Source organism: Haematobia irritans, chromosome 1 (genome assembly GCF_050003625.1).
Source record: "Haematobia irritans isolate KBUSLIRL chromosome 1, ASM5000362v1, whole genome shotgun sequence".
Taxonomy (NCBI): domain Eukaryota; kingdom Metazoa; phylum Arthropoda; class Insecta; order Diptera; family Muscidae; genus Haematobia; species Haematobia irritans.
Genome location: NC_134397.1, coordinates 216,600,404 through 216,612,936, shown reverse-complemented (window position 1 = coordinate 216,612,936; position 12,533 = coordinate 216,600,404). Strand labels below are relative to the sequence as shown.

The window sequence follows — 12,533 nt, the reverse complement described above, 5'->3', positions numbered from 1 at the left end:
TTTTTCATATCAAAATTCGATTTTTTTTAAGATTTCGATTGCATTTTTGATTTTTTGGGGGTGGTCACGAATTAACCTCCTTTTGGCTCTAGGACGCTTAGTTTAGGAGATATGAGCAAAAGAAGTTTTTCATATAAAAATTTGATTTTTTTTAAGATTTCGATGGAATTTTTGATTTTTTAGGGGTGGTCACGAATTAACCTCCTTTTGGCTCTAGGACGCATAGTTTAGGAGATATGAGTGTATAATTGCCTCTCAATCCAAGGGCTATGAATTGAAAGGGCTTGTTTTCCTTTAATCGTATTTCAAATACTTCTGTCCACTCGTGGATGAACCAGAAGTCGATTTGATTCTATTCTCGCGTGCGTCGTTTTTTGTGCGCGCGGCCTCACCCCTTTCGTAATTAAAGAGTTAGAGTTCAGTTTTTAATAATTCATTTATTTGGTCTCCGTGACCTTTCTGATGAGTTTCAAAACGATACTAAATTTAAATCTAAAATATGTATGCCACCTGGGCCGTTAGAACAAACAGTAAATTCAACTTTAACGAAGAATAAGGCACAAAAAGAAACAAAATGATAATAGAAAAAAAGGAAGTGAATAAATCAAACTAAAGAGAACATTTCATTTTCTAGAATTAAGAGAAATTGAGAGATATGTAACTAATGAAAATAAGTTTTGTTTGGAGCGAGTTCAGATCACTCGGTCTTGTTGTAGTAATTGTTGAACTGACTTCAACATACTCCCGCCTCAGCGTGGGAGAGGAATGGGGTTTTGTCCTTCGTGACGGGAGCAAGCACAGCCTACCCAGGTTCCTAGTATCACCCATCCGAAGTCGGTCGCTTGGGCGACAGGTAGAGAGATATCTTGCTTTATTACGGCCGTCTTCTTGATGTGCTCCCATGATTTCCCTCCAATGATGATGTGGATGTCGCTTTCGTCATGAAAATTATCATGGGCAAGGGGTACCAAAAAATTGAAGTGGGCGCGAAGCCGTGTGTCGCCAATGGGCTCTGGCAACTCAAAGTCTGGGGTTTCTACCAGTGGTAGAATCATTTCAAATGGGGAACGCATGCTTTGAGCGGTGAACCGGCCATAAGGGGTTCCATCTGGTCTATATGTTGGCGTAAATCCTGGGAATTTTGAAGTGGCACTTCGTAACATCATTGAATGCTTAGACTCCGGTCTGATCATTATGGTCAAAGTTGCCTCGAATTCACCCCAAGTAACTTCAGTGCGGATGAGCGGTGTGACCTTAATTGCTGGTTGTGGCGTCAACAAGCGATATTGGTTCTTGGCTTTGGGGCATCGTTCGTTTTTGGCCTCAAGGGCTTGAGCCTGTTCTTCTGCCTGGCCTGATGGGTGGACGTGAAGTAAAGAGTGGTGTTTTGAGCCGCAATAACGGCACCGGATGGGGCTGTCACACTCATCAACTGTGTGTGTATGTGCCAAGCAATTTAAGCACATATTCGCTTTCACCAGAGTGCGATGGCGTAGTACAACGTGCAGTGAGAGAAAAAATGAGCAGTATTTGAGCTGGTGGGAGGTGTTACACAAGTGACATCTGGGCATGATGATCTGAAAGTAAAAAATAGAAAGGAGAGCGTACAAATGATTAAGAGGTAGATGGTGAGTGATCATAGTACAAGGTGGGGCTATTCTAACGCGAGGTAGAGGCAATTACTGTGTGTCGGTAAGGTTTTGTGGACTGTATGTATTTTGCGTGGACTTCGAAGGTAATATGCACAATTTAACGATTGGTCGAGTTATAGTGCCGCATTTTGTTAGAATTTCTGCAACCCGAACATTTTGGTCGTTGCCATAGTGAACTTTGACAACTCTGCCGAGTCGCCATTCGGTGGGTGGTAACAAGTCGTCCTTGATGATGACAAAATCGTTCGGTTGTACATTATTTTTACTGGATTTCCATTTGGCTCTGCGCTGAAGCTCAGTGATGTATTCCGATTTCCATCGTTGCGCGAAGATTCGGTGGAGAGCCTTTACTCGTTCCCAGCGATTCAACAGGGATATCCTGGTTTCTGGAATGTTGTGAGCAGTTTCAGGTGTGGCGATGATTGGGGCTCCGCGTAGAAAGTGGCCTGGAGTTAGAGGACTTAATTCTTTGGGATTTTCGGAGATGGGCGAGAGAGGCCTGGAGTTTAATATTGCTTCAATCTTAACTAGTATTGTGGCAAATTCCTCGAAGGTGAAGTTGTGATTGGCCGCTACTTTCTTAAGAATAGTCTTCATAGATTTAACCGCGGCTTCCCACAATCCTCCCATGTGGGGAGCATAAGGTGGGATGAACGACCAGTTGAACCCATGAGCTGCGTATTTCTCCACGATAGTCCTTCCAGCTGCTTTTATAAAATCTTGATGTTCTTTCAGAAGTTTATGACTAGCGCCAACAAAGTTTCGACCGTTGTCAGAAAAAATTGTCTTCGGGAGACCTCGCCTGCCGGTAAATCGCGCAAATGTTGCTAGAAATGAATCGGTCGACAGCTGCGAGCAAGCTTCCAAATGGACGGCTTTCGTGGAGAAGCATACAAAGACGGCGGCGTAGCCTTTTATTGTCTTCGAATTTCGTATGGATGAGGTCCGCAGATTGAATGGCCCAGCAAAGTCCACTCCTGTGTAAGTGAAAGGTAGGGAAAATTGGACCCGCTCTGCTGGAAGAGACGCCATCAGTTGGTTTTGGAACTGGTGCTTGAATATTGTGCACGATTTGCAATTTCGAATGCATTTTCGAATCAAGTTCTTTACGCGGGGTATGTAGTACCCTTGTCGGATTGCGCGAAGCATGATATGATGCTCCGAATGTAATAAAATTTGGTGCGTGAAATCGATGAGAAGGTCCGCAAATTTTGATTTCTCTGACAGTATGATTGGGTGTATTTCTTCGTATCGTAACCCGGAGTTTGTAATTCTGCCTCCCACTCGTAATAAGCCTTTGTCGTCGATGAACGGATTAACGGTCAGAAGTCTGCTTTTTTTATGTACTGGTCGCTTATCTCGTAGATTCTCCATTTCCTTTGGAAATGCAGTTTGTTGCGATAGGAGTATGACACGATGCTTCGCGAATTCTATTTCCTCATGACGTAAAACTGTGTTGTCGCAGATTAGTTTTCTTTTGCAGGCGTTGTAAAATCTAAATATGTAGCTTATTACTCGTAGGCAGCGATTGAGCGACGAAAATCTTGAAATTATTTCTTCCCCGTCGATTGTGATGTGATAAGTGGCCACTCGTTTTACTTCCAAATCTGTTGGCTCAAAATTGCGTGGTTTTGGCCAGTTTACGCGTGGTTGCGATAGCCATGAAGGCCCATGCCACCAGAGTTGACTAGAAGATAACTCTTGAGGAGCGCATCCTCGTGAGCCAAGATCGGCTGGATTTTCGTCTGTCTTCACATAGCTCCACTGACTTACATTAACAATATTGAGGATGTCGCTGACGCGATTGGCTACAAAGGTCTTGAGCGTCTGAGGCGATTTTTGTAGCCATCCGAGGACAATCGACGAATCCGTCCAAAGGAATAGCTCGTATTGGAAGTCGACATCTTTTACAACTTGCTGAATAAGCCGTGCGAGCAATTCGGCGCCACACAGCTCTAATTTGGGAATCGTAGTCTTTTTTAAGGGGGCTACCTTTGTTTTCGCAACAAGCAGATTGACATGAGTTTTTTCATCATTGTCAAGAACCCGTAGGTACACTGCAGCGCAGTAAGCCCTCTCTGAGGCATCGCTGAAGCCATGAATTTGCACAGACGCGCGAGGCAAATATCGAATCCATCGTTGAATTTTGACCTCTGATACCTTTTGTAGATTTTCTGCAAACGAACACCATCTTTTTAGAATCGGTGGAGGCACATCATCATCCCACCCTAACTTTTCACTCCATAAGTCTTGCATCAAAATCTTCGCGATTACTATCGTGGGCCCCAGCCAACCGAGCGGATCGAAAAGCCTTGCAATGACAGACAGTATTTTCCTTTTCGTTGTTTGTGGCGTAACTTCTATGGAATCGACGTTATAATAAAAAGAATCTGTCATGGCATTCCATCGTATGCCGAGTGTTTTCATAGCGCTGTGATCTTCGATTTTTAAATATTCTTCGTCAAGAAGATCTTCCCGGGGCCAGCATTGTAGGAGAGTTGTACTATTGGACGTTAATTTTTTGAGGGGAAATCCTGCGGATGAAAGCGCTTTTACAAGCTGGTACTGCTTGTCTTGTGCTTCCGCGACAGAGTGGGCGCCTGATAAGACGTCATCGACATACACCTCCTGTCGTAAGATGTACGAAGCTTTAGGGTACAATGTTTGACAATCTTTACTTAGTTCCATCAAAGTTCTAATCGCGAGGAATGGGGCGGCGTTGACGCCAAAGGTTACTGTCTTTAATCGAAAAGTTTGTACTGACTTGTTCGGTGCGGGACGAAATAAAATTTGCTGAAATTTCTGGTCGCCTTCATGGACCCATATCTGGCGGTACATCTTCTGGATGTCCCCATTGAACACAAATTGATAATACCGCCAGTTTCGTAGAACCTTAACCAGGTCTTGCTGCAAAATCGGTCCGGAGTGGAGCACGTCGTTTAAAGAGTGTCCACTAGTCGTCTTTTTCGACGCGTTGAATACTACGCGTACTTTCGTGGACTTACTCTCTGGGCGAACGACGGCGTGATGTGGAAGAAAATAGTTTGGTTCGTGATCGCAGTTTTCTTCATTCGACTGGACGAGTTCCATGTGGCCTAACTCGTCGTATTCGCGGAGAACTTTATCGTATTCTTGTTTTAGGTCTGGTGTCTTGCTTAAATTCTTTTCCATTCGCACGTATTGAGCGAACGCCATGTGCCGCGAGGACCCTAGGGATATGTCGTTTGGGTATTCCGGTTTGAATGGCAGTCGGACTACATATCGACCGTCAGTCTGTCGATAAGTCGTTGATTTGTAAAAATTCTCACACCATATGTCAGTATCGGATTTGGATGGAGGTTTCTCTACCTCCTCGAGCTCCCAGAATTTCTTTAGCTGCTCGTGTAGAGCTGAAGCGTCGGATACGGACACCATCGTTGAAAATGTGTTGATATTTTCGGAATCTGCTGGACCCGACAGGTACCAACCGAACTGAGACTCCCGTGCCTCTAAACCACCACCAATCTGAAGTATTGTTCCCGTTCTATTGATAAAGGGAAGATAATCACTACCAATGATCATATCGATTGGAGCTGGTTTATGGAAAAATGGGTCCGCGAGGTCCAAATTCTTCACTTGCTTGAGAAGTGTCGTCCTAATTGGCCGCGAAGGCAAGAAATGGGCTAAACTTGATACGACCAACGCCTTGACTACAATGGTGAAATCGGATTTCGGGGCCTTTAACGTAAGGACACATTTCCCCTTGCAACTGCTTACGACTGTACCCCCTAATCCCGAAATTTGAGCGTTGTGGGCTTCAATCGGGATGGACAGCTTTTGTTGAATGCGTTTGGACACGAAACTTCGTTCTGAACCTGCGTCTAAAAGCGCCCTGATTGCGAAAAGCTCACCGCAATGTTCCAAAAAAATTCGTGCTGTGGGTAAAATCGTAGTACTCTCATTTTGCGAAAAAAGTGTGTTAATTTCTTCGACCCTTTCTGTGGTATTTAGGAACGTGTTTTCTTGACTTCCGCTTGAAGTTGACGGCCCATCCGGCTCGAAGGACCATGTATAATTGCCTCTCAATCCAAGGGCTATGAATTGAAAGGGCTTGTTTTCCTTTAATCGTATTTCAAACACTTCTGTCCACTCGTGGAAGAACCAGAAGTCGATTTGATTCTATTCTCGCGTGCGTCGTTTTTTGTGCGCGCGGCCTCACCCCTTTCGTAATTAAAGAGTTAGAGTTCAGTTTTTAATAATTCATTTATTTGGTCTCCGTGACCTTTCTGATGAGTTTCAAAACGATACTAAATTTAAATCTAAAATATGTATGCCACCTGGGCCGTTAGAACAAACAGTAAATTCAACTTTAACGAAGAATAAGGCACAAAAAGAAACAAAATGATAATAGAAAAAAAGGAAGTGAATAAATCAAACTAAAGAGAACATTTCATTTTCTAGAATTAAGAGAAATTGAGAGATATGTAACTAATGAAAATAAGTTTTGTTTGGAGCGAGTTCAGATCACTCGGTCTTGTTGTAGTAATTGTTGAACTGACTTCAACAATGAGCAAAAGAAGTTTTTCATATAAAAATTTGAATTTTTTTAAGATTTCGATGGAATTTTTGATTTTTTGGGGGTGGTCACGAATTAACTTCCTTTTGGCTCTAGGATGCTTAGTCTAGGAGATATGAGCAAAAGAAGTTTTTCATATAAAAATTTGATTTTTTTTAAGATTTCGATGGAATTTTTGATTTTTTGGGGGTGGTCACGAATTAACCTCCTTTTGGCTCTAGGACGCATAGTTTAGGAGATATGAGCAAAAGAAGTTTTTCATATAAAAATTTGAATTTTTTTAAGATTTCGATGGAATTTTTGATTTTTTGGGGGTGGTCACGAATTAACCTCCTTTTGGCTCTAGGACGCTTAGTTTAGGAGATATGAGCAAAAGAAGTTTTTCATATAAAAATTTGATTTTTTTTAAGATTTCGATGGAATTTTTGATTTTTTGGGGGTGGTCACGAATTAACCTCCTTTTGGCTCTAGGACGCTTAGTTTAGGAGATATGAGCAAAAGAAGTTTTTCATATAAAAATTTGATTTTTTTTAAGATTTCGATGGAATTTTTGATTTTTTGGGGGTGGTCACGAATTAACCTCTTTTTGGCTCTAGGACGCAAAGTTTAGGAGATATAAGCAAAAGAAGTTTTTCATATAAAAATTTGATTTTTTTTTAGATTTCGATGGAATTTTTGATTTTTTGAGGGTGGTCAGGAATAAACCTCCTTTTGGCTCTAGGACGCTTAGTTTAGGAGATATTAGCAAAATAAGTTTTTCATATAAAAATTTGATTTTTTTTAAGATTTCGATGGAATTTTTGATTTTTTGAGGGTGGTCACGAATTAACCTCCTTTTGGCTCTAGGACGCTTAGTTTAGGAGATATGAGCAAAAGAAGTTTTTCATATAAAAATTTGAATTTTTTTAAGATTTCGATGGAATTTTTGATTTTTTGGGGGAGGTCACGAATTAACCTCCTTTTGGCTCTAGGACGCTTAGTTTAGGAGATATGAGCAAAAGAAGTTTTTCATATAAAAATTTGATTTTTTTTAAGATTTCGATGGAATTTTTGTTTTTTGGGGGTGGTCACGAATTAACCTCCTTTTGGCTCTAGGACGCTTAGTTTAGGAGATATGAGCAAAAGAAGTTTTTCATATAAAAATTTGATTTTTTTTAAGATTTCGATGGAATTTTTGATTTTTTGGGGGTGGTCACGAATTAACCTCCTTTTGGCTCTAGGACGCTTAGTTTAGGAGATATGAGCAAAAGAAGTTTTTCATATAAAAATTTGAATTTTTTTAAGATTTCGATGGAATTTTTGATTTTTTGGGGGTGGTCACGAATTAACCTCCTTTTGGCTCTAGGACGCATAGTTTAGGAGATATGAGCAAAAGAAGTTTTTCATATACAAATTTGAATTTTTTTAAGATTTCGATTGAATTTTTGATTTTTTGGGGGTGGTCACGAATTAACCTCCTTTTGGCTCTAGGACGCTTAGTTTAGGAGATATGAGCAAAAGAAGTTTTTCATATAAAAATTTGATTTTTTTAAGATTTCGATGGAATTTTTGATTTTTTGGGGGTGGTCACGAATTAACCTCCTTTTGGCTCTAGGACGCATAGTTTAGGAGATATGAGCAAAAGAAGTTTTTCATATAAAAATTTGAATTTTTTAAGATTTCGATGGAATTTTTGATTTTTTGGGGGTGGTCACGAATTAACCTCCTTTTGGCTCTAGGACGCATAGTTTAGGAGATATGAGCAAAAGAAGTTTTTCATATAAAAATTTGAATTTTTTTAAGATTTCGATGGAATTTTTGATTTTCTGGGGGTGGTCACGAATTAACCTCCTTTTGGCTCTAGGACGCTTAGTTTAGGAGATATGAGCAAAAGAAGTTTTTCATATAAAAATTTGATTTTTTTTAAGATTTCGATGGAATTTTTGATTTTTTGGGGGTGGTCACGAATTAACCTCCTTTTGGCTCTAGGACGCTTAGTTTAGGAGATAAGAGCAAAAGAAGTTTTTCATATAAAAATTTGATTTTTTTTAAGATTTCGATGGAATTTTTGATTTTTTGGGGGTGGTCACGAATTAACCTCCTTTTGGCTCTAGGACGCATAGTTTAGGAGATATGAGCAAAAGAAGTTTTTCATATAAAAATTTGAATTTTTTTAAGATTTCGATGGAATTTTTGATTTTTTGGGGGTGGTCACGAATTAACCTCCTTTTGGCTCTAGGACGCATAGTTTAGGAGATATGAGCAAAAGAAGTTTTTCATATAAAAATTTGAATTTTTTTAAGATTTCGATGGAATTTTTGATTTTCTGGGGGTGGTCACGAATTAACCTCCTTTTGGCTCTAGGACGCATAGTTTAGGAGATATGAGCAAAAGAAGTTTTTCATATACAAATTTGAATTTTTTTAAGATTTTGATTGAATTTTTGATTTTTTGGGGGTGGTCACGAATTAACCTCCTTTTGGCTCTAGGGCGCTTAGTTTAGGAGATATGAGCAAAAGAAGTTTTTCATATAAAAATTTGATTTTTTTTAAGATTTTGATGGAATTTTTGATTTTTTGGGGGTGGTCACGAATTAACCTCCTTATGGCTCTAGGACGCATAGTTTAGGAGATATGAGCAAAAAAAGTTTTTCATATAAAAATTTGAATTTTTTTAAGATTTCGATGGAATTTTTGATTTTTTGAGGGTGGTCACGAATTAACCTCCTTTTGGCTCTAGGACGCATAGTTTAGGAGATATGAGCAAAAGAAGTTTTTCATATAAAAATTTGAATTTTTTTAAGATTTCGATGGAATTTTTGATTTTTTGGGGGTGGTCACGAATTAACCTCCTTTTGGCTCTAGGACGCTTAGTTTAGGAGATATGAGCAAAAGAAGTTTTTCATATAAAAATTTGATTTTTTTTAAGATTTCGATGGAATTTTTGATTTTTTGGGGGTGGTCACGAATTAACCTCCTTTTGGCTCTAGGACGCTTAGTTTAGGAGATATGAGCAAAAGAAGTTTTTCATATAAAAATTTGAATTTTTTTTAAGATTTCGATGGAATTTTTGATTTTTTGGGGGTGGTCACGAATTAACCTCCTTTTGGCTCTAGGACGCATAGTTTAGGAGATATGAGCAAAAGAAGTTTTTCATATAAAAATTTGAATTTTTTTAAGATTTCGATGGAATTTTTGATTTTTTGGGGGTGGTCACGAATTAACCTCCTTTTGGCTCTAGGACGCTTAGTTTAGGAGATATGAGCAAAAGAAGTTTTTCATATAAAAATTTGAATTTTTTTAAGATTTCGATGGAATTTTTGATTTTTTTGGGGTGGTCACGAATTAACCTCCTTTTGGCCCTAGGACGCTTAGTTTAGGAGATATGAGCAAAAGAAGTTTTTCATATCAAAATTCGATTTTTTTTAAGATTTCGATGGAATTTTTGATTTTTTGGGGGTGGTCACGAATTAACCTCCTTTTGGCTCTAGGACGCTTAGTTTAGGAGATATGAGCAAAAGAAGTTTTTCATATAAAAATTTGAATTTTTTTAAGATTTCGATGGAATTTTTGATTTTTTGGGGGTGGTCACGAATTAACCTCCTTTTGGCTCTAGGACGCATAGTTTAGGAGATATGAGCAAAAGAAGTTTTTCATATAAAAATTTGAATTTTTTTAAGATTTCGATGGAATTTTTGATTTTTTGAGGGTGGTCACGAATTAACCTCCTTTTGGCTCTAGGACGCTTAGTTTAGGAGATATGAGCAAAAGAAGTTTTTCATATAAAAATTTGATTTTTTTTAAGATTTCGATGGAATTTTTGATTTTTTGAGGGTGGTCAGGAATTAACCTCATTTTGGCTCTAGGACGCTTAGTTTAGGAGATATGAGCAAAAGAAGTTTTTCATATACAAATTTGAATTTTTTTAAGATTTCGATTGAATTTTTAATTTTTTGGGGGTGGTCACGAATTAACCTCCTTTTGGCTCTAGGACGCTTAGTTTAGGAGATATGAGCAAAAGAAGTTTTTCATATAAAAATTTGATTTTTTTTAAGATTTCGATGGAATTTTTGATTTTTTAGTGGTGGTCACGAATTAACCTCCTTTTGGCTCTAGGACGCATAGTTTAGGAGATATGAGCAAAAGAAGTTTTTCATATAAAAATTTGAATTTTTTTAAGATTTCGATGGAATTTTTGATTTTTTAGGGGTGGTCACGAATTAACCTCCTTTTGGCTCTAGGACGCATAGTTTAGGAGATATGAGCAAAAGAAGTTTTTCATATAAAAATTTGAATTTTTTTAAGATTTCGATGGAATTTTTGATGGGGGTGGTCACGAATTAACCTCCTTTTGGCTCTAGGACGCATAGTTTAGGAGATATGAGCAAAAGAAGTTTTTCATATAAAAATTCGATTTTTTTTTAGATTTCGATGGAATTTTTGATTTTTTGAGGGTGGTCACGAATTAACCTCCTTTTGGCTCTAGGACGCAAAATTTGATTTTTTTTTAGATTTCGATGGAATTTTTGATTTTTTGAGGGTGGTCACGAATTAACCTCCTTTTGGCTCTAGGACGCATAGTTTAGGAGATATGAGCAAAAGAAGTTTTTCATATACAAATTTGAATTTTTTTAAGATTTCGATGGAATTTTTGATTTTTTTGGGGTGGTCACGAATTAACCTCCTTTTGGCTCTAGGACGCTTAGTTTAGGAGATATGAGCAAAAGAAGTTTTTCATATCAAAATTCGATTTTTTTTAAGATTTCGATGGAATTTTTGATTTTTTGAGGGTGGTCACGAATTAACCTCCTTTTGGCTCTAGGACGCATAGTTTAGGAGATATGAGCAAAAGAAGTTTTTCATATAAAAATTTGAATTTTTTTAAGATTTCGATGGAATTTTTGATTTTTTTGGGGTGGTCACGAATTAACCTCCTTTTGGCTCTAGGACGCTTAGTTTAGAAGATATGAGCAAAAGAAGTTTTTCATGTCAAAATTTGATTTTTTTTTAAGATTTCGATGGAATTTTTGTTTTTTTGTGGGTGGTCACGAATTAACCTCCTTTTGGCTCTAGGACGCTTAGTTTAGGAGATATGAGCAAAAGAAGTTTTTCATATAAAAATTTGAATTTTTTTAAGATTTCGATGGAATTTTTGATTTTTTGAGGGTGGTCACGAATTAACCTCCTTTTGGCTCTAGGACGCTTAGTTTAGGAGACATGAGCAAAAGAAGTTTTTCATATAAAAATTTGATTTTTTTTAAGATTTCGATGGAATTTTTGATTTTTTGAGGGTGGTCAGGAATTAACCTCATTTTGGCTCTAGGACGCTTAGTTTAGGAGATATGAGCAAAAGAAGTTTTTCATATAAAAATTTGATTTTTTTTAAGATTTCGATGGAATTTTTGATTTTTTGGGGGTGGTCACGAATTAACCTCCTTTTGGCTCTAGGACGCATAGTTTAGGAGATATGAGCAAAAGAAGTTTTTCATATAAAAATTTGAATTTTTTTAAGATTTCGATGGAATTTTTGATTTTTTGGGGGTGGTCACGAATTAACCTCCTTTTGGCTCTAGGACGCTTAGTTTAGGAGATATGAGCAAAAGAAGTTTTTCATATAAAAATTTGATTTTTTTTAAGATTTCGATGGAATTTTTGATTTTTTGGGGGTGGTCACGAATTAACCTCCTTTGGCTCTAGGACGCTTAGTTTAGGAGCAAAAGAAGTTTTTCATACAAAAATTTGAATTTTTTTAAGATTTCGATGGAATTTTTGATTTTTTGGGGGTGGTCACGAATTAACCTCGTTTTGGCTCTAGGACGCATAGTTTAGGAGATATGAGCAAAAGAAGTTTTTCATATAAAAATTTGAATTTTTTTAAGATTTCGATGGAATTTTTGATTTTTTGGGGGTGGTCACGAATTAACCTCCTTTTGGCTCTAGAACGCATAGTTTAGGAGATATGAGCAAAAGAAGTTTTTCATATACAAATTTGAATTTTTTTAAGATTTCGATGGAATTTTTGATTTTTTTGGGGTGGTCACGAATTAACCTCCTTTTGGCTCTAGGACGCTTAGTTTAGGAGATATGAGCAAAAGAAGTTTTTCATATAAAAATTTGATTTTTTTTTAGATTTCGATGGAATTTTTGATTTTTTTGGGGTGGTCACGAATTAACCTCCTTTTGGCTCTAGGACGCTTAGTTTAGGAGATATGAGCAAAAGAAGTTTTTCATATCAAAATTCGATTTTTTTTAAGATTTCGATGGAATTTTTGATTTTTTGGGGGTGGTCACGAATTAACCTCCTTTTGGCTCTAGGACGCTTAGTTTAGGAGATATGAGCAAAAGAAG

General features: G+C 37.7%; 1 protein-coding gene across 1 annotated transcript; it reads right to left on the bottom strand.

Annotated features, from left to right (window-relative positions):
- Positions 1 to 492: 492 nt before the first annotated feature.
- On the bottom strand, positions 493 to 5,593 carry LOC142234797 (uncharacterized). The gene is made up of 5 exons (XM_075305988.1): positions 5,588 to 5,593; positions 1,684 to 5,465; positions 1,507 to 1,577; positions 807 to 1,432; positions 493 to 540 (listed from the first exon to the last, which is right to left on the bottom strand). Exons 1-5 carry the CDS (start codon positions 5,591 to 5,593, stop codon positions 493 to 495), a joined length of 4,533 nt encoding a protein of 1,510 aa, XP_075162103.1.
- Positions 5,594 to 12,533: the final 6,940 nt, after the last annotated feature.

Coding starts and splice junctions, on each gene's coding strand:
- LOC142234797 (XM_075305988.1), bottom strand. Junction 1,433..1,506: donor TGCTCATTTTTTCTCTCACT/GCACGTTGTACT, acceptor ATACACACACAG/TTGATGAGTGTGACAGCCCC. Junction 541..806: donor GGGTGATACTAGGAACCTGG/GTAGGCTGTGCT, acceptor TCTTCGTTAAAG/TTGAATTTACTGTTTGTTCT.